This window comes from Leopardus geoffroyi, chromosome D1 (assembly GCF_018350155.1).
Source record: "Leopardus geoffroyi isolate Oge1 chromosome D1, O.geoffroyi_Oge1_pat1.0, whole genome shotgun sequence".
NCBI lineage: Eukaryota > Metazoa > Chordata > Mammalia > Carnivora > Felidae > Leopardus > Leopardus geoffroyi.
In genome coordinates, this window is record NC_059329.1 from 18,349,504 (window position 1) to 18,371,128 (window position 21,625).

General features: G+C 49.0%; 1 protein-coding gene across 1 annotated transcript in view; it reads left to right on the top strand.

Moving 5' to 3' along the window:
• Positions 1-21,625, top strand: part of LOC123600810 (tubulin-specific chaperone cofactor E-like protein) — a 161,699-nt gene that overhangs the window by 96,779 nt on the left and 43,295 nt on the right. The window contains exons 11-17 of the mRNA XM_045483199.1: positions 606-893; positions 4,839-4,976; positions 5,321-5,486; positions 9,394-9,806; positions 15,469-16,039; positions 17,989-18,581; positions 19,892-20,465. Of these exons, the coding sequence (XP_045339155.1) occupies positions 606-893; positions 4,839-4,976; positions 5,321-5,486; positions 9,394-9,806; positions 15,469-16,039; positions 17,989-18,581; positions 19,892-20,465 (2,743 nt within the window). The remainder of the gene's footprint in view (positions 1-605; positions 894-4,838; positions 4,977-5,320; positions 5,487-9,393; positions 9,807-15,468; positions 16,040-17,988; positions 18,582-19,891; positions 20,466-21,625) is intronic.

The window sequence follows — 21,625 nt, forward strand, 5'->3', positions numbered from 1 at the left end:
TGAAGTCAATTGAATCAATAGCAGTCCTTTAAATGCCTCATTCAGAACAGTATATGGTTGATCCTGAGATCTGAGTTCAATAATGGAGTATTTGATTTAGCTTTTACTGACTCTCTTCTACTAGGAATCAAGGTGTAATATACAGCTCAACAATTTTTTAATTTAACTTATTGCTTCCATGGTTTTGTTGTTGTTGTTGTTGTTGTTTTTCTAACTATTTTGCATCTGTCATGCTGGATCTTCTTTATGGTCCACATTACCTCCTGCCTGGCCCAATGTGCACACACACACACACACACACACACACACACACCCCGGTAGCATTTTATAAGCGTAAACAGAGATAGGATAAAGAACATGAAAACAAGACTGATTATTAATAAGAAATGAGGCTGACCACAAATTGGAAGTGAAAGAAAACCAATGAGTTTGTCTGGGAGTAAATGAACCTCCTCGTTGAGTGCTGGAAGCTGGTGTTTGGGGGTTCCAACTCAGTGGTTTAAAAGTTGTTTTCATTCATATGATTAGGCCAATGTCTCTACTGGTTTGTGACTCTGACGTCACATTTGCAGATCCATTCTGGCCAACCTGTCTTATTTTTTCAGGTCAATAACAACGGAGTAGTTTCCTTCAATGTGCTAGTGAGCCAGTTCACGCCAGAATCCTTTCCCCTGACGGATGGGAGGGCCTTCATTGCTCCCTTTTGGGCGGATGTGCACAATGGAATCCGGGGAGAGATCTATTACAGAGAGACCATGGACCCTGTCATCTTGAAAAGAGCCACCAAGGACATCAGGAAGTACTTCAAAGACATGGCAACCTTCTCTGCCACTTGGGTTTTCATTGTGACATGGGAGGAAGTCACGTTTTATGGAGGGAGCAGTACCACACCTGTAATAATTCAAATTTTCTGTTTTCCACTTCCTATCCTGACGCCTAATTCTTGTCCGTCTTCACTGCTGTGATGGAGTCTAATTGTTAGAGCTGAGGAGTGTCAGTTTCCTATGTTAAACTAACGAGTCTTGCCACCCACTTTCCAGGAAACGGAGGGAGATATCATACCTGAGCAGTCCAGTCAGCTGTAACGATATCTCGCATGTGTCATCTCTATCACTTATCATTACGAATATCTAAAAAGAGCCTCTCCATAATTTTCTGGCAGAAGGTAGCATTCCTATTTTGCAGGAGAGTGATTGAGGTCCTGTGACCCTATCCAGGCCACATGATTAGGGGCCCGTCAGGAACCCAAAGGTCTTTTTTTTTTTCTTGCCAGGGGCCCAAATGCCTCTCTCTATCAGCTGATTTCCTTCCCCCTCCTTTTTTATTTTATTTTATTATTTATTTATTGCTTTTTTTTTTTTTTTTTTTTTACAAAGCCTGGTAGGAAGTGGAAAATAGGGGGCTGGATTTGGGTACAAATGACCTACCTGGTTCATTTTATTATGTTATGACCTTTTTTTTTTTTATTGTGACCAGGTCTGGAATTATTCATATTTGATGCTAATTGAAGTGGGCAGTTAAAGCGTTTCATGAATAAAGTTTCAACATCTGCTCTGAAATCCCAAATGAGCAGTCAAATAAAAGTCAAATAAGGAAGATTATCACTGGCATTATCATAGAGATAATCAACTTTCTATATAAAGGGACAGAACACAGTTTTCACAAAAGTCTGCAGCTCGTTTGGGTGACTTTGGCAGTGGAGATTTTTGAAGTAGCAGACGAATCTCCAACTGTATAATTTCCAGTAAGCAAAGACATTCAAAACTCTGCCCTCTGCTTTCTTAGCATTATTTCCAATTCCATCTGTTTTCCAATTTCCTTGGCAATGAGTCAGTTGTTTAGGGATGGAATAGAAACTACTGAGTTAGAGGCAGAGGTGGAAAAGTGCTGGGCCAGCCATTCGTGGCTGCCCGCATTGAGCACATTGTGTTTTAGAACCTTCTGACCCCAGAACATGAGAATGCACTTTACTGCTAAGAGGTTCTGGAGAACAGAAAGACGCAAGTTTAAGCAGTGGATGCGTTGGCTAGAAATAACCTCTCAAGCAGCATACATTTCCCTCTGTCATGTTATGGATTGCTAACAACTCCTGGAGTGATGTTTTATGTCCTTCAAGCCTCATACCTTACAACGTTAAAATGCAGGATGCTAGTGATCGATAAATTTTAGTGTCAGTGGGGGGGAAAACGGAGAAGAAATGCCCATCAAATGCTGACCACCATTTTTTCCAAAAAAACTTCCATTGGCCATAAAAATGGCAAGATAATTTAGATACTTTCTGGTTTGTACTTTGGAGGAAATTTTGGGGCTAGGTAAGAACTCTTTCAATGAGGATGAATGAGGCAACAGCTAAGTGCTTTGGGCTCCTTGGAGAAAAGATGGTACAAGCCTTCCAAGCTGCTGATGTGTCCATCCATCTCTATCTTTTAAATCGACTCCTCTTCCATCTGTCGTCACCCCAGGTTTCCCCTCCTCTGTAGGAACACACATCACTGGGCCAAATAAGCAAATGGCGTGAGAAGTCTCTTAGAGGTGGAAGTTGCCATTCATTGGAAGCCTGATAGCAAGGAAGAGAGAAGAGGACATCTCTACTTTCAGGAGGGAAAACTAATGTTTCTTAAGGGCTTACTGTGAGCCCAGTGCTGTGATAGGCTAGTTGTGCATTTCATTTAGCCCCCACAGGGATGTTGTGTAGTAAGCAAAACTCATTCCACCTGAAAGGTGGGGGCATAGGCCCAAGAAGTTAAGTGAGCTGCCCTAGTGACAAGCGAGGAGATGTGAACCTCACAGGAGGCCAAGCAAGGTTCACGTTAACATCCCCTCACTCCAATTCCTGGACTCTCCCCTCCAGCTGCCTCCTCCTCCAGGCATCACTGAAAGTCCTCTGCAAAATAAAAGGGCTTTTCAAGCATGGAAAAAAACACGGTTTCGCCAAAAACAGATCGGGAGGAGACTGAGAGCCAATGTTGAGGAGATACGTACGTGTAGGGTGTGTGAGAGCGAGGCAGAACGTGCGTGAGGGTGAGCCAGCCCTTGTGGGGTGGTTAGGGTGCTTGGTTGGCTTTGGGGTGACTTCTGGGTTGTTCTCAAGACCTGCTTGCACCAGAGATATTTCCAACTTTATTTCAGGAGAAGGGATATCCTCCTTGAAGGAGAATCCCAGTCTGGAGGAAGGTTGCTCTTCAGACCTCCTGTGACCTTGACTTGATGCCTGTCTCCAGAACCTGACCCTGCAGTGATCTGAGAGCAAAATCTCGAGCTGACGGCTCAGGCATCTCGGTGCCCCACTTCACTCTTTTGTTGAGCGGGGCCAAAGAGTAGAGGCATATACCGGCCCGACCCTATCACGAACGCCATCGGCTATGGCAGGCACAGAGCTCGAGGAGAGAATTCGCATTTACAAAAAGGGCTTTTCTTTACTTGCACCTTGTCTCCCTCCCCGAGACTGTCTAGGATGGGAGATTTGGGGCTTCCAAGATCCTCCACCCCAGTCTGATTACACAGGATAAGAATTTGGGTCTTCCTCTGTGTCTGACGGAACGTTAGCCAGGATGGTATCAGGCAGCTGGGGAAAGTGTGAGGCTTGAATGGAAAAGGTCAGCCTCCTCTCTTTTAGCCCTCCTTTTATTTGCATTTCCTGAAAACCCGTGTCGAGGGGTAGGGATTAACCAAGGGAAACAGTAAAGGACAGAGTTGGCTACGGCTTGTTTCTGGAAACTGTTTGCGAGGCTTGTTTGAATTTATATAACATCTCTATCCTAAAAAGGTGAAAGTGAAGACCGCGTGTAATGACAGTGCACTAAGAGAGAGACTGGGGGCTCCGGCTCGAATCCCATCTTCTGTCTCTAGATCCTTGCAAAATGTCCAGCAATTCATCTCCCTTAGCCCTCGGTTTTTAAGCCCTCAGATGAGCAAGGGCCAAAAAAAATTGCCCCCCCCTTAGCATTGGTCTGAGGTACAGGCGGGTGTTGAGATTTCTGCAGATATAAAGTGATACATAAATGCTCAATTAGAAGAACAATTTCTCCCCAAAAAGTGCATTTTAAAAACCACATTCCAACTTCCATTTAAAAAAAATTTTTTTTTTCAACATTTATTTATTTTTGGGACAGAGAGAGACAGAGCATGAACGGGGGAGGGGCAGAGAGAGAGGGAGACACAGAATCGGAAACAGGCTCCAGGCTCTGAGCCATCAGCCCAGAGCCCGACGCGGGGCTCGAACTCACGGACCGCGAGATCGTGACCTGGCTGAAGTCGGACACTTAACCGACTGCGCCACCCAGGCGCCCCCCAACTTCCATTTTAAAGAGGGGAGACAGCTCCCCAAGATTAGCGGGTGTTTTCCAGGACGCAAGAGAGCACAGTGCAGACCTTGGCCCCTTAGTCAACACTCACGGGCATTTGATGGCCCTCCTCCCCGCCTGCCGACGCCCCATCCAACCTGCTCAGGGAACAGGTGCTTGTGGCCCTTCCCCTGCCTGGACCACTTCCTATAGTTTATTCTCATGCTGCCATCTATAGGTGCTCACGCATTATCACAAGCCGAGCGGGGCCTCTGACTTCTCTGGTTTGAACCAGAGCTGTACAAGGGGTGCTGAGTCAGCCCCTAGGTTCTCCTCAGGCAATTTCTCTTTTCAGGTGCATGCTCCCACATGTCTTGCTTTCCCGACTGGGGGCGAGAACAAATTCAGAGAGGAGGCAGCGTGTGAGGGCTGGCATTGGAGCAGCTCTGAGCTGCTGGGGGGGGGGGGGGGGCAGGGAAGGTGCAGGGTAGAGGGGGCTGGGGAGAGGAGCTTCTGGGAAGGGAAGTCATGAGACCACCCACTGCCATCCTGTAGGTGAACACCTTCCAGGCTGTCCTGGTGTCTGATGGATCCTATACATTCACGCTCTTCAATTATTATGAAATCAATTGGACCACTGGGACAGCGAGCGGCGGTGACCCCCTGACTGGCCTTGGGGGAGTGATGGCACAGGTACGTGGCTCTCCATGTCGTGTCCACCCTGTTTCCGAAGTACTCTTCTCCTTGCTTAGGCTGCTCAGCATGCTGGAGGGAACCCTGCCAACCGTTTTGAGCTAGAGAAGCGTGTCTGATTTTGCAGGTGGACCGAGAGGCTAATCTTGCCCATCGGTGGTACCTTGATGTGGGTGTGGTATGAACTAGGCAGGCCTTTCTCACCTGCAATGGTGGCCCCGGGAACTCCAGGAAAAGGGGTCTCCTGATTTCAATGTGCCGGAATCTGAAAATAAGGTACGAGGGCCAGTTAACCCACAAGGCTGGTGTTTGTGTTCAACTCTCACCTTCCTTTTGTGCTCTAGGCAGGATTTAATGGTGGAAACCTCACCAATTTCTTCAGCCTCCCGGGGTCAAGAACCCCTGATATTGTGAATATCCAAGAGACCACGAACGTCAATGTTCCAGGCCGCTGGGCATTCAAAGTTGACGGGAAGGAAATTGACCCAGCCAATGGCTGCACCTCCAGAGGTAAAGGCTTTTCCTCTTCTCCATATGGCAAAGCAGGGTTTGCTTGGTGTGGATTGACAGGCAGGCTTTTAAGCCACGGGGGCGGGCTCGTTCCCGATGCCTTACTCTTGACATCTCTCAGCTGGGTAATGGAGATCCAGGTAATTTTAGCATGCACATTCATCACACCGGGAGCTGAAACCCTGCATTTGCTCCACAGCGGTTTTCGAAGTCCTTGCCTGGGGTGTGAACACAGCTTCCCCTTCGAAATAACTCCGCAGAAGTGGACGTGGCTCTTGAGCGATTGCTCAGCCAGAGGGACAGAAGGGAGCCCTCCTGCTTAACATTATTCTTGTTGTTGCTGCTGCCATCCCCCCCCCCCCTTTCCATTTTTCTTCTCCTCTTCACTCCTGCTTTGCCATCTGCACCCTGTAACTCTGCAGGAGTGGGAGAGATCAGAGCGTTGCCACGTCTCCGCGGGAGTAAATCAGCACTCCCTAGTGTGATTAGAAAGAAAGGGGGGGAAGTGTCATCGTCTTCAGGGTAGCGTCTCCTAAACTCCTGTCTGCAGCGGCAAAACATACAGGAGTTTGGGGAGAATCGAAGCTGGCTTTAGGTCTGTGTTGAACAAGCTGTAGCTGAGCCTCTCTTCCTTTACGGTGGCATCCAAAGTTTGGGGCCTTTTCTAAACTATCCAAAACCTCTTTGGATGTGCAAAACAGCCCGGGACTCTCACAAGAACATCCTGGCTTATAGATTCCTGCTTCTTATGTGTGTGAAAGTATTCAGAAAGCCGTATTTCTGTTCGTATTTCTGCTTCTGGAGTGGAGACTCCTGCAACTAGAATCAGGACATCATCCACCTGTCTATCTGTCCGTCCACCCAACCGTCTGCCCATCTATCCGTTTAGCCAGCCAGCCGTTCATTGCTTCTTTCCAAAGAACGCTAGAAAGCCCCAACAGGGGGGCTCCACTCCATCAGGTGCTGGGCATGAAGGAACTCTGGCTTTCATGACACTGCTGTGATAGAGGAGACAGCCAGGGGGACAGTGATGACACAGTCTAGGCCACATTGTAATGGACGAGAGGGTAGGGGGGCTGTGGAAGCACAGAGGAAGACCCTGGGGGGAAATGCAGATGTTTAAGGAAGTTTTGGCTTGGGATGAAGGTTTCAGGAGGTCTCTTGTCCTCCTCCGATAGGAAGCATGGTCTGGGGACCTACATGTCTCAGCAGCCCTGGGAAGCCTCCGAGTTCTCTCTTGACTCAGCTTCCATTTGTGTGATAGACAGAAAAACCATATCCACCTGGTCTGAGATGTCCACGCCTCCTTCCCCATCCCCTGCACTGCGGCCAGGCTTATCAAACCTCCTGACTTGGCTCTAACGAAAGGTCATTTGTAAAGATGGGCATTTACATGCCTGGGCATCCTTGTCTCCGTAGACTCTATGAAGTCCTCCACATTCCAAAATTAGCAAATAAATGATTTGGAGCTAAGCCGGTATGAAACCGGCTGGGAAAGAATCTAGCTCTTGAGCTCACCAGTCTTGCAGAGATCGTGCCCTGCTCCCATACAGAGTGTAAATACAGCTCCACTTAAGGTCTTGTGAGAGATACAAGACCAATGCCATGTTCTCTATCTCCCCTTGACGGCCCGGACTAGACATACCCAGTGCCTCTGCCCCTGTGTCCAAGCATCACAGAGCCGACTGGCTGTGGCCGTGCAACCTGAGTGCCCAGTGACAGCCTCTCGCCTGAGCCCTGGGAATGAAATGCCGTGATAATGGAAAACATTGGCTTGCAGAGCTGTGGGGTTGGTCGGATGCCAGCCGTGTACAAAGTCTCCACTTTGACTTCATTCTTTTCCTCCTGAGTTATGGGTTTGGGTTTCACATACAGGGCAAATTCAATATCCTTATACAGACTGCTGTGCATTTTTATGTGCCACTAGACATATATCAATCTAATGAGAATCGGGTTTGGCCTGGGTGATAGCAGGGGGAGATTTGCATAGAGCTGGTTTATTATATCATCGCTTTGCAAACAGAATTATCTCAGAGAGTCTACCTTTTGGTCCAATCCTCCTCTATTCAAAGGCATTTTCCTCTCATTTATTGGAAGCCTGAAAGCAGAGACTGGAAATCATACTTAGCGGAGGCTGTTAAAATATATGCAGCCTGGACCAGTGCCAAAGAGCATTGAGGTTCGGGGCCTGTCTTCGGGGCTGATGCATATGACCTGCTGGGAATGTGAATAAATCTATTATCCCACATTTGGGCTCTATTCTCAGCAGGTATGAAACATAATTGCCTGTGGAGACATCGTCGTTCCTGTTGCACGGATACAGAAAAGACTGTTCCGGATGCGCCCGTGCTCTCTGCTTGGGGTCGTCTTGCAGCCTATGCTGTTCACTGAGTACTCAGTTCTAGAGACGAACCTGACCAATCTTTCCAAACTACAGTTTCAAACAGTCAACTCCTGATGTAGGACATCATTTACATTTCTTCATGTGGCGCCCTCTGATGCTTTCCTTTTCAGACATGTTTCGATTTACAAATGCTTCCACCTCTATCAACTTGTGTATGTGGACTTGTTGTGGCATCGCTGTTCCCCATGGGACAGGGATGAGAAAATAGCACTGCCCCCCGCCCTTTACAGGTTAGAACACTGAGGCAGATAGAAGTAAGCCGGTGGTCTTGGAAGTTGGCTGCGGGGTTTGTGACCATTTTCTCGGTCTCTCGGCTCTGACCCAGCCGAGGACAAGATCGCAGGCCCCAGCCCAGAGACGCTTCCTTTGCAGTTGAGGGTTGATATTAATTACTGTCAAAAACTTTGAGTTTTTGGTGGGGGGAGATCTTTGATTTAGGAAACTGGTTTTATTTTTTATTATTTTTTTGATTTTTTAAATGTTTATTTATTTTTGAGAGAGAGACACAGAGCGTGAGCAGGGGAGGGGCAGAGAGAGAGGGAGACAAAGAATCCGAAGCAGGCTCCAGGCTCTGAGCTGTCAGCACAGAGCCCGACCCGGGACTCAAACCCACAAACCGTGAGATCATGACCTGAGCCAAAGTCGGGCGCTTCACCGACTGAGCCCCCCCGGGCGCCCCTGGGAATTGTTTCAAAGCCTGATTGTCTGCCAAATAAACAGTAGCACATATTAAAATTAGTACATCCCATAAAGGACATCCCTCCCCCAACCTCACTCTCCTCCTAACCTGGATTCTGTCTAGAAGTTCTGCCGGTGGATAAGGACAGGGCCTACCTAGGGTGAGAGAGAAGGCAACTTGTATCATGTACGTTCTGCCTAAGCAGTGTTTGCACGATTTATGAGCCCTTGAAGCTAGAGATCAGCCCTTTCCAGAACCCTCCCAGGGAGCCTGGGACTTAAACTTGTGTGTCTGCCTCCTGATTCATGCTTATTGATCTCTTCCGGCACATACTGGGCCCTCAGCAAATGTTTGCTGAATGAACGGATGAGTGAACAAGTTAGCACGGGAGGAATCTGTGTTGCTAAGTTTCCAGGGAAAGCTGGGCCTGTTTCTGGAGTACCCTTCTTCTTCTTCCTGGAAGGAAGGGTATGACTCCCGTGCGTCTCAGCCTTTGCCATGGATTAAGATGACGTGTCTTCCCTTGAATGAGAGTGTGCTCTCTAGCCGTGGAGACGATGATGCCAAGAGGTAGACTGGATTCCCACAGCCTCGGCTTAGAACCCTGGCTTCGCTCCTGAGGGGCTGAGCGCTCCGGGCTGAATTGGTGACTCAACCTCCCCTTAGCCTCAGTTTCCTCTTTCATCGAGTGAGGTCGATAATACCTGCCAAATAGGGCTCTTGTGTGGATTCCATGGTATAATGCAGGAAAAGCATTCAGCCCAGCGCCTGGCCTGGAGGGTAAATGCTCAATAAATGTTGGCTCTAATGTCATTCTTCCCCAGGACAGTTCCTTCGGCGAGGGGAGGTGTTTTGGGATGACCTGAACTGTACCATCAAATGCCGCTGTCTAGATTTCAACAATGAGATCTACTGCCAGGAGGCCTCCTGTAGCCCCTACGAAGTGTGCGAACCCAAAGGCAAATTCTTCTACTGCACCCCCGTGGAGACCAGCACGTGTGTGGTGTTTGGGGAGCCACACTACCACACTTTTGATGGCTTCCTCTTCCACTTCCAAGGCTCCTGTGCCTACCTGTTGGCCCGACAGTGTTTGCAGACTTCCAGCCTCCCCTTCTTCAGCGTGGAGGCCAAAAACGAACACCGCGGGGGCTCAGCCGTCTCCTGGGTGAAGGAGCTCTCTGTGGAGGTGAATGGCTACAAGATTCTCATCCCCAAAGGAAGCTATGGAAAAGTCAAGGTGAGACCCTCTCCAGCCCTCCTGGGAAGCTGGAGAAGCTGGAGAATCTTGAGCCCGGGGAAGACTTCCTCAGATCTGCTGGTTCTGCTGTGTGATGTTTGTACGGAAGAGATTCAGGGCTCTGCTTTCCTTGCAAATAGCTTGTAACATTTTTTTAACGAGGCTAAATTTTATTTGTACAAGAGCCAACCTCAGCTCTCTCCTTGATATTTCTTGCTACTATGTAGCTTAAAGTACACTGAAATTCCTCATTACCTCATAAACACGGTACACACACACACACACACACACACGCTGTCACATACGTGCATACATGCCCACATGTCCAAGCTCAGAAGTGACTGGGAAGAGAGGTAGGCTGAGTTTCTCAGGAACCTGGCTTGCAATAGCAGCAGCCACATGGTCATGCCCTGGAGATGGTGTGCCAACGCAGAATATACATCCATAACTCAGTACGGCCTTTCATTAACAACCCTCCCCCACCTCCACCCCCGTCCTGTTTGCCCAAAATCTACTGCTGCATTGTTGGAAAAAGCTCCAAATTGATTGGTGTTTCCAGAGGCACCGCTGGTGAGGGCCCCCCCCTGGGAGCAGGCTTGCTGAGCTCTTTCACGACGACGCCGGTGGGAAGGTTCTGAGAAGGCTTTGCCCAAACACCCTCCAACAGGTCCCCACTCCTGCCTGGAATAAGAGAGGGGAAAGTGGATATCTGCCGGTCCGTTTAGCGTATGCAAATGATTCCTGTCGCTGCCCACCTGGATTTCAGGCAGGCACATCCGCAAAGGAGGGAAAGCAAGAAGCCACTGGCAATTACTCAATTTGTGGAGGCCCCAATTTTCATAATGTTAATGAAAACCTTGTTGCAACCGTGTATTTATTCAAGCAATAATAACCAAGACCACGAGGGGTTGATTGCGCAACCCTGTGCGATCCTTAATCCCCATGCATGGAGGTCATTACGGAGATTACAAACCAGAACTGATGCCAATGCGGGATTTCTTTCTTTTTTTTTTTTTTTTTTTAATATGCGTTGTAGTTTTAATTGACACAGCATGTCCAACAAAAGGCAGGACCGAGGAACTAATTCCACTTTTTCTGGCTCTGCCTGGCCTAGGTCTGTGCAGCTTATCATGGTCATAATTAGAAAAGTGAGGTTTTACTGTGGCCGACATGCCAATTTGCCTGTTATTTGGTTAGTCTCTCTAGGGACAGTTCTGCATATGAAATCAAGGTCAGAGTTGGGGGTACGGAAGTTTGACGTTTTTCCCTTTTAAATTTCTATTGTGCTGTTGAGCACAATACTTATTCTTGTAGATAGATGCTACTATTTCAAGCCAGAAAAATGTTCCCCAGCTTTCTCCTGCTTGCCTGTATTGTGGGGATGGATGTGTATGATATCTGTAGTTGAGGAAGAAAGCTTTATGCTTTATTTCTATTTTCCATTTTGATTAAAAATCTTTTTCACTCACAGTCAGACTTTCTTTTTTTTTTTTTTTTCCAGAAGGAAAGGAGCATTGCCATTTCTTTCAGGCCCAGCAGCTCTGCTAATTTTGTGTGGCTCTTTTCCATCGTCCAGGCATAGGGCACGGATTCCTCAATTTTCTGTAGCGACAGGGAGATGTGGACGTGAATGTAAATGTTTCAGAAAGAAAAGGTTATGTGACTCCAACTGTGAGCTAACAATGGCTTCCTTTTCCTTTGGCCAAATGGCTTCCCAGTGTCTCTGGATACACCTGCTCTGCTGGGTGGGGGGGTGACTCCACGGACTGTGGAGCCCCCACCCAGGGTCAAATGGGGACAGGCAGGGAGAGGGATAGGAAGCAAGAAGGAGGCTTTGAAATGCCTGTGAGGCAGCTGACTTCTCCAGACACACTCGGCCTGGCCGGAATGGCCAGCAAGATCCGTTCTTGCAACATATAGATCCCCTTTCTCCATATGCTGGGGACTGGTTCCTGTATATGGATTTCCCCCCTTTGGATTGTTTTCAAATAACAAAGCGAACAATTTAGGATTGCATATGCTAATGGGGGCTAAAGACAGCCAACTAACATCCATAATATAATAAATGTCTCCTTCTAGCTAATACTTATCAGTTTTCATATTTCTCCCCCAAATAAACTCAGGTAGTTTAGGGTGCCCCATTGAAAAGGGCTTCAAGGCCAAATAGCATATGGGGAGGAAGAACTCAGACTCTGGGGTCAGATCTGCACAATCCCTGTGTGACCACTGCCGGCTGAGTGTGTTTTTGGGCTTCTTTTTTTCCATCTGTAAAATGGGGTGATAGTGTCTAGGAGGCAGGGCTCTATGGCCGCAGTATGGCTACCTCTCCTTAGCACTGGGATAAAGGCAGCAGAAAGCAGTGGCTTTGGAGCCCAGCTCATGAGAGTCAGGCCCTGTCACCTCCCAGCTGTGCAAGCTCTGAACCTCAATTTCCTCATCTGCAAAAGAGGAAGATGATAAGGTCCTTCTGAGTTTGTCCTGGGGATGAAATAGAACAGCCGCGTGTGACATCTAGTACACAGCCTGGCACACAGTGGGCACCTAATACATGCTGTTTCCCACATTTCCACTGCCACCCAAATCCCTTTTAGTTCTAAGACCTATTCTTCTACAATTCTAGTTCTCTCTCCTCACCCCGCCCTACCACCCAGTACCCACATCCTAGGAGAGACAGTATCAGAGAGGAAGGTGGCTAGAAGACAGGGAGAAGAAGGAAGTGATGAGAAGAGGTCCGGTTACCCTTGGCTAGTCAAGAGTTGAGGCCGGCGGGATGAAAGAAGAAAGCACCCAAGAGCTCCTTCTCAGAGCACTGTGGGGGACAAATGCAGTATCTCTCTAATCGGTGGTTTAAAAGGAGACATGTTTTCTGTTGGGAATGAACGGGATTGCGATGAACACTTACACCAAGAAGAAGGGTAGAAACTGGGAAATGGTGGTGCCCGTGGTCAGCCTAGGGCTTATGTCAGTCTAAGTGGAACAAGATCTGATGCAGAGGAACTGGGGGGACTGTTGTAATATCCAGAGATGGTTCACCCCATGGCTTTTGCTTCGAGACACAGAAGACTGCCCTTTGTTAGCAGGAGCTTGAGAGAGAGTGGAGGAGGCCATTGAGGAAATTGAGGCTCAGAGCTTATATGGCTGGCAGGTGACATTGGCCATTGCCAGCATTGGTCAGTGGGCATACCTGGAACTTACAGTTATACTAACCTTGGGGAAGAGTTCATTCTCCGTCTCAGCATGGACAGTACATAATGGTCATCCAGGGCTCTTGCTAGCCGACCTTCCTTATAACGTGGCTTTTCTCACCCTTGTCGGCTAAACTGCTACCTAGGAGATAAGGATAGATCGATCAATTCCTAGGTTTTTCTCTCTACTTGTAGCTCTCTGTAGGATAGCTTATTTCTCAAGCCTATTTTTTTGGTCCCCCCCCCCCCCATTAGAGGCAGGCCATGGCACAAGACATCTGCGATGGTAAATCTTGGAGAGATGCTTAGATAGGCTACTGCCTCACTTCCTAGAAGACTGAGGAAGTAGCTACAATGGTGGCCGTAAAGACCCTTTCCCTTCCCGTGTGCCCGAGATCGATATAGTTCCAATGTATTGACTGTGCACTCACAGTGTGTCCCATCTAGGACTGACGTAGGGATAACCTTCCCATCCCAGACTATAAACGTGATGTCTACAGGTGCTGGGCGTGTTAAATGTGAAAAAGAAGAAAATGAACTCTCTTTGTTGGAGGCTTCTCAAGCCACCCACTCACGTGAGCCAGATGCTTGAGACTCGCCCTTGACTGTTCCCCATTTCTTGCTCCCCGCTGCAAAAAAAACCCACAAGGTCCTACCGAGCAGACTCCATGAGCTTGTCCCACTCTCTCACATCTGTATGTAGTTTAGGCCCTCATGCTCCATCGCCCCTGGATTTTTGCATCAGTTTCCTGTCTGGTTTCTCTGCTTCTAATCTTGACCTGCTGGCCAGAGTGGGCTTTCTGAAATGCAAATCTGACTATGTCATTCCCTTACTTAAAACCTTTTGGGGCTTTCTCTGCAGCATAGAAATCCAAGTTGTTTTTGCTTTTATGGAATTTGTTTTGTTTAAAACATGGCTTAAAAGGCCCTCCAGGGTCTGCACCCAACACGAAAGCCAGAGGAATTCTTTTAAGATGGAAGTCAGATCACGTCCATCCTTTGCCCTAGACACACTCTTGGCTCTCCATCTTGCTCGGAGTCAAGGCCAAAGGCTTTACAATAGCCGACAAAGGTCTACCTGTTCTGGCTGCCCTTATCTCTCTGGCATCATCTGCCACTGCCCTCTCCTTGCTGTCTCTGCTCCAGTCGTGCCGGGAGCACCCAGGCACACGCCACCTTTGGGCCTGGCTGTCACCTCTGCGTGATCCACTGTCACCCCAGATAAGCTCCTGGCTTGCTTCCTCATCTCAAATATCCCCTTCCCTGACCATCCTATTTCAAGTTAAAAACCCTCTTCCCCGGCACTTGTGATCCCCATACCTTGCTCTGTTTTTCTGCATAATTGCTCAACCTGGCATACCTATATATTTTACTTGTTTATTTTGTTTGGTTTCGGTCTCCTCAACTAAAATATAAGTTCCGTGGGGCAGAGATTTGTGTCCATTTCACTCAAAGCGAATCCCCAACTCTTCGAACAGTGCATGGCACACAGAGAGGCCTAAATTGCCATGTGTTGACTAAATGGACCGTGGACCTTGCTCGTGTCTCCAGCTTCGTTTCTGGCCACCCCGCCCAATGGGCAACCCCGTATTCACGTAGCTGTTCCTAACCACCCGCCTTTACTCTCTTGTCCTAGAATTCCCTGAGCCCAGTCTTCCTTTGTCTACTTCTGTTCATCTTCAAAGACCCAGGGCAGACTTACTGCCTGCAGAAAGTCTTGTGTGACCCCCCCTAGGCTGGATATAGTGGTCACTTGCTATCCTCCCATTGTATGATCCATTAATGTGTATTTAAAACAGCGTATTATAAATATCTATTTGTGTCTCTCTTTCTCAGTAGACCGGGACCTCCATGAGGGGTGGGGACAATTATTTTCTTTATTCTTTATTCCTTAGCACCTAACATGGTGCTTGGTACACAGTAGGCGTTCACGTTTGTTCGTGTTGCTGAATGATTACATGACATAGTCCTGGTATCAGGACGTGACAGGGTGATGCACTCAGAGAATAATACCAGGGCAGCATGGCACACATTTCAGCTGGGAGGAGGGATCAGGGAGTGCTATAGGCAGTGACGAGGTCATGGAAAAGATGTGACTTCAGTGGAGACTTAAAGAATGAATTTAGACGAGTGAAAAGGAAAACAGCATCACTAGTCTTTCACCAAGAGACTTGAAGCCAGCCCTAGAGCCAGCCAGGAAGGGTTGACAACCACCTGGTCCCCAGAGGAGTCTAGGGCAGTAGTGGTAATCCCTGTCATGTCTCAAATGCACAGTGCTTGGCTGGCCCACGCCACCCTGCTTTTGTGGCTTCCCCCAGGCCTCTGCCTTAACAGAAGTCAAGCTTACTGGAGCCTAGGCCATCCGGTGGGGGGACCATTCTCTCTGGAGAGTGCTTTGGCCTCCCTTTCCCGACCTCCGCGGGACCCATTGCCCTGGCACCTGCTCACCTGCCTTTTATTGTTACTGTTGTTGGCAGGTTAATGACCTAGTGACTTCCTTGCCGGTCACCTTAGACTTGGGGGCGGTGAAAATCTACCAGAGTGGCATGTCAACTGCCGTGGAAACGGATTTTGGGCTCTTAGTGACGTTTGATGGCCAGCACTACGCCTCCATTTCCATCCCAGGCTCCTACATAAACTCCACGTGTGGGCTCTGTGGGAACTACAATAAAAACCCGCTGGACGACTTCCTCCGCCCTGACGGCAGGCCGGCCATGTCTGTCCTGGATCTCGGAGAGAGCTGGCGGGTCTACCATGCCGACTGGAAGTGCGACTCGGGCTGCGTGGACAACTGCACTCTGTGTGACACAGCCACGGAAGCCCTCTTCTTCGGTTCGGACTACTGCGGCTTCCTCAACAAGACGGACGGCCCCCTGTGGGAGTGTGGCACCGTCGTGGACCCCACAGCCTTTGTGCACAGCTGTGTGTATGACCTGTGCAGCGTGAGGGACAATGGGACACTCCTCTGTCAAGCCATCCAGGCCTACGCGCTCGTGTGCCAGGCCCTCGGCATTCCAATCGGAGACTGGCGGGTCCAGACTGGGTGTGGTAAGCTGGCATCCCATCCAAATGGAAGGGCGTGCTCGAGCAGGGGGCCAGGGAGAGGGTTTCCGGGCTCCTCAAAACTCTCCTTGTTAAGACAAATTGCCTAAGAGTGAGGGTGAGGTTAACATAGCCACACATGAACAGCAAAAAGGATCTTTACTTTTCCTGCCCACCCAATACCATAGCCAGAAAACAAGAAAACCATTTGAGCACAAATGGTCCAGAAACAGGGGAGTGAGTGGCAGGAAATGCTTGACACGAGGAAGGCCCTGTCCCAGGGATGGCTATCCCTGAGTTAAGAAGGGAGGTGGGTGTTCAGAGGGAAGGTGGCTGTATTTGTGGCCATTGAGCAAACACAGACACTGGTCTGAGTAATCATAACCAGCTCTGGGGGAAATTCACCTCCCAAGTGGAACCAACAGCAGCTGTTCTTTGACTCTTCTCCGCCTTCCGTCCCTCTTGGTTCTGTGTCTCTTGCTCCGCCGTGTTTTCGCTGACCCACTGGTGCCAGTGGGAAAAGGGCTGCAGCCAGGGAGCACAGAACATCAGGAAAGAAGGCCCTTTTTCAGAAGCGCTAGGTGGTTAGGAAAAAGCCCTAACAGCGTGGGGAAATTCAGCTTCTTTTGAATTACCTTTTCGCATGTAGCATTTTGTACGACTTAGTTGTCTCGTTTTTCTCCTTCTATCCCACTTAAACCTCTCTTTTCGTAATTATATAAACTTTTAAAACAAGCAAGCAAGCAAACAAGTAAAAACAACTCAGCTTCTTGGAATTCTGTTTCTCTCCTGGCCCTTGGTTTTTCCACATGGGTATACAGAACATTATGTCCGTGCATTTTAGATTCCCACGCAGATGAGAAGGTTTCAAAGTTTCTTTCGGTTCCGAGACCAAAGGGAGATTTTTCTTCCCCCTCAGTACATGTGGGATCCACAAAATCGTGTATCAGGTTCAATTCTCAGAGAATTGATCCAACTACGAAGAGACCGTGTTTCCTTATTGCTTATCGTGTGACTGACCAGCCTCTAAGTATGCCAGGAGCATACTCAAGTTGAGATTGATTATGGATTTTTTTTTTTTTGGTCCTTGTATAATCTAAGAACATCCAAATTACCTAAGCAAATTGCCCGTAATGGCTACTTTTTCCCCTAGTGGTCCTATCTTCCACATTGCCCACCCCCTCTCTCTCATGTTAGCGCTATGAATTCCAGTTAATTCAGACAGCTAGTTTAGCAGTCCCTTGAGCCCCTGCCTCTTGGATTCGACCCGACTCAAGCATTTATGTAGACTCCCACGTTCTTAAAATGAGAACCAGAGGCTTCTGAGGCAAGAAGGGCCTTGAGGAGACCTCTAGCTCCAACCCAGTCTCCTGGCAGTGCAGACACACAAATTCTTTCCCATAACCAAGGTTCTTTCTTATTTTTAAGATCCTAGAGTACTCATTTTCATAGTCTTCGCTCATCGTCTTTTATAGTCTTCACTTAGGTATTTTGAGTGCCTCCCTGTAAGAAATTTCATGTTTTCAAATGGCCTCAACCGCCTTTTCATCTTTTCTTTTCTCCTGCAAGTTGGATTTATTTCCTCTTAAGAATAGGTTATGCTGTTTAAGGTCAGATTGACTTCTGTGTCCATCAGCCGAAGATCTTAGAGCATCTGAGTGGTTGTAGATCATCCAGTAATAAATCGATGTTGAGTAATCAGTGTAGTCCAGTTAGGATCGCCACTTGAAGTGTAATTCAGTCAAGATGATCGCCCGAGAGTCAAAAGTTCACGATTCGATCACGTTGCCCCATAGCTGTCACAAAGCAGCGAGATGATTTCTACGGGTGCGATCGCAAAGTCTCTCGCCCGATGAGCGCCCTTCCCCGTGGGGCTCCCGTGTGTGGTGGCTCCCCACAGTCACCACCCCGGGGCCTTCATCTGTTGTCACGCTCTCTCCTCTCCCCTACGTCAGTATCCACGGTGCAGTGCCCGAGCTTCAGCCACTACTCCGTGTGCACCAGCAGCTGCCCGGACACCTGCTCTGACCTGACGGCCTCCCAGAACTGCGCCACGCCCTGCACCGAGGGCTGCGAGTGCAACGAAGGCTTTGTCCTCAGCACCAGCCAGTGCGTCCCGCTGCACAAGTGCGGCTGCGACTTCGACGGTCACTACTACACCATGGGGGAGTTCTTCTGGGCCACGGCCAACTGCACGGTGCAGTGCCTGTGCGAGGAGGGCGGGGACGTCTACTGCTTCAACAAGACGTGCCGCAGCGGGGAGGTGTGCGCCGTGGAGGACGGCTACCAGGGCTGCTTCCCCAAGCGCGAGACCGTGTGCCTGCTCAGCCAGAACCAGGTGCTGCACACCTTCGACGGCGTGGCCTACGCCTTCCCCACCGAATTCTCCTACACCCTCCTCAAGACCTGCCCCGAGCGGCCCGAGTATCTGGAAATCGACATCAACAAGAAGAAGCCCGATGCGGGGCCTGCTTGGCTGCGAGGCGTTCGCATCCTGGTGGCTGACCAGGAGGTGAAGATCGGAGGAGTTGGGGCTTCGGAAGTCAAGGTAAGACTCCGGCTGCCCTTGGGGCTTTTCTGATGCGTCTCACCAAGCGAAGGAACTCTTCGGGTATGCCTTTCTGGCTCTGACCATGAGTGGATTCCAGGAAGGCAACGGCTCCGAAGTGGGAGCGCTGCCTAACGTTCGGCACCGAATCAGTCTCCCCGGGGGTGAAATGGAGTGAGGCTGGAGTCTCTCAAATTAGATACAGCTAAAGCAGGACTAGGTCTCCGTAACAGCCGATGCTTACCGGACGCTTACCGTGTGCCAAGAGCTAGTCTAAGCAGTTGTCACACCTAACCTATGGGGGATATGTTTTCATCCTCATTTACCTTTTGCATACGAGAAAAACGAGGCGCAGAGAAGTTAAGTAATTTCCTCAGGGACACACAGCTATAGAGTGATATGTGAGCCCAGGCAGGCTGGCTTCAAAGTCTGTGCTTTTTACCTTGTACTATACCGACTCTCCTCCCTGTAGATGGGAATCCATTGAGGTCAGGCAAAGGGTACCTGCCATCGCACCTCCTGCCCCTCTGACCCAGTCTAAAATATCCATCGTTAGGCATCCACATCATTAGTTGAAGAACCGTTAGGAATCATCTAGTACAACTGTTTGTTTGCACATGAAGACCCCAAGGGCTAAGCGAGGGGTGGGGAGCTCACAGCTGAGTGGTGGCAGAGCTGGCATGACGGGAGGGCAGGCCTCCCTGCTCCTAGCCCAACATGAAGTCTAATTTGGAAGACAGAAGTCAGCGTGGTGCTGTGCTGTGCAAGAAGAGGAAACACACCTCCGCAGACTGAAAAAGCTGTTTTCATTCCCATTGACACACTGGCAGAGGTTAATTTATTAAAAGAATAGTAAAAGGTAGATAAGGTGGATGGACAGCTAGATAACTATATGCCTCCGAGGGGCTAGGGCACAGGAACAAATCTGAAGGAAAGGAAGGGGCCAGAACAGTGGGGAAGAAGGGGCGTCACCAGTGAAAAGGAGCCATCACGCAGAAGGAGGAAGCCACATGTACATCAAGACCACTTCTACTCACATTTCACTGTTGTTTGGGGCTAGCCTAGGGTCGTATGTATACGCAGAGAAACAGCAAATGTGTTGAATCGGAGGAGTAGAAAGAAAGAAACAGAGGTGCCCATGAGAAAACAGTTTGCGTCTGTCTGTGTGGTGTCCACAGACTGTCAGCTTCTTGACATTTTCTCAAAGGGTGAGTCGCCGGGCAGAACCGTGTCTCTATTTCATAGCCTAGGAAACGGTGGGTACTCTGAGTGCATCTGGAAGTGATGAGAGTGATTTGATTTTTTTTCAGCTGAATGGCCAGGAGGTAGAATTACCATTTTTCCATCCTTCGGGGAAGCTGGAAATTTATCGCAACAAAAACAGCACGACAGTAGAGTCGAGGGGTGTTGTGACGGTCCAATACACAGACATCGGACTGCTGTACATCCGGCTCTCCACCACCTACTTCAATTGCACCGGCGGGTTGTGTGGCTTCTTCAATGCAAACGCCAGCGATGAGTTCTGTCTCCCCAACGGCAAGTGCACGGACAACCTGGCGGTGTTCCTGGAAAGCTGGACGACCTTCGAGGAGATCTGCAACGGGGAGTGTGGGGACCTGCTGAAGGCCTGCAACAATGATTCGGAGCTGCTCAAATTTTATCGGAGCCGCTCCAGGTGTGGCATCATCAATGACCCCTCCAACAGCTCCTTCCTCGAGTGCCATGGAGTGGTCAACGTCACCGCCTACTACCGCACCTGCCTCTTCCGTCTGTGCCAGAGCGGAGGCAATGAGTCGGAGCTCTGTGACTCCGTGGCCCGGTACGCAAGCGCGTGCAAGAACGCCGACGTGGAAGTGGGCCCCTGGCGGACCTATGACTTCTGCCGTAAGTCGGGGCTACCTGATGCGGGAGGCCCCCGGGGAGGTGGGGGAATTGAGCTCCGGGGCAGTCTGACTCTGGTGTGTAGCCTCCTCATCTGATGTGTCCTTTGGAAGGCCCATCACCCCCAACCAGACTGTTCCTCACCTTTATTTCTGTTTCTAATCACACAGTATCTCTTCACTGTAGAAGGATTAGCCATCCCGTTGACTCCTGCTTTTATCTAGTGGAGGATACACGTCATATCAAAGACTGGGAGTCTTTGTGATGGCTCCATCGGTGTCTTCTTTCTTGGCAAAGGAGGGCTCCGTTCTTTCAACAGAAAGTGATTGGTCAGGGTGCCTTTCGCGGAGTAGAGATTAGCGCCGCTCCCTGGGGCAAGCCTGACAATGGCTATGAAGAGTCCCACGTTGGTTTTTTCACTTTGTGCCCAGAGTATCTGACCCCTCTCAGCAGGGCAGTGCCAGTATTAGCAGTAATTAGAATAATTGCTGAGAAGACCTGACATATAGCCCCTTAGGCGATGGCGGAGGCCGGTGGGAACAGTGACGTAGAAAGGCAGGAGAAGGAGTGGCTGAGAGGGCAGGACCCATGCCTGGAGCAACAACTAACCCCACCTGGACTTCAGCACCCATGCCTTTCCCACCAAAAAGATCAGCCCTAAACCCAAACCGATGCCACCATTAAGATTCCATCGTCTACATCTGTTTCTCTCATTTCCACTGTATCTCTTTCTAAGTTTGTTTATTTCTCAAAACTTTTTGTTTTGAAATGATTTCACAGTTGCAGAAAAGTTGCAAGAAGATCTGTCTGCCCATTACCCAGATTAACCTACAGTTAGCATTTCGCCCCATTGCCTTATCATTCTCTCTCACACGCTGTCTCTGCATTTGCAAGTAAGTTACATACATCATACCCCTTGGCCCCCCTAAATACTTCAGTATGTATTTCCTTAGAATAATGACTGTCATTTACAGAACCACAGTATACTCACTGACCTTAGGACATTTAACACTGATATAATCATTTAATATCTATATTTCAATTTTGTCAATTGACTCGTAATGTCCTTTATGGCATCCCCCTCCCCCCGATATGGATCTAGGCTAGGATACATGTTGTGTTTAGAGCTGTCACGTCTCTTTGGTTGCCCTCAATCTGGAACA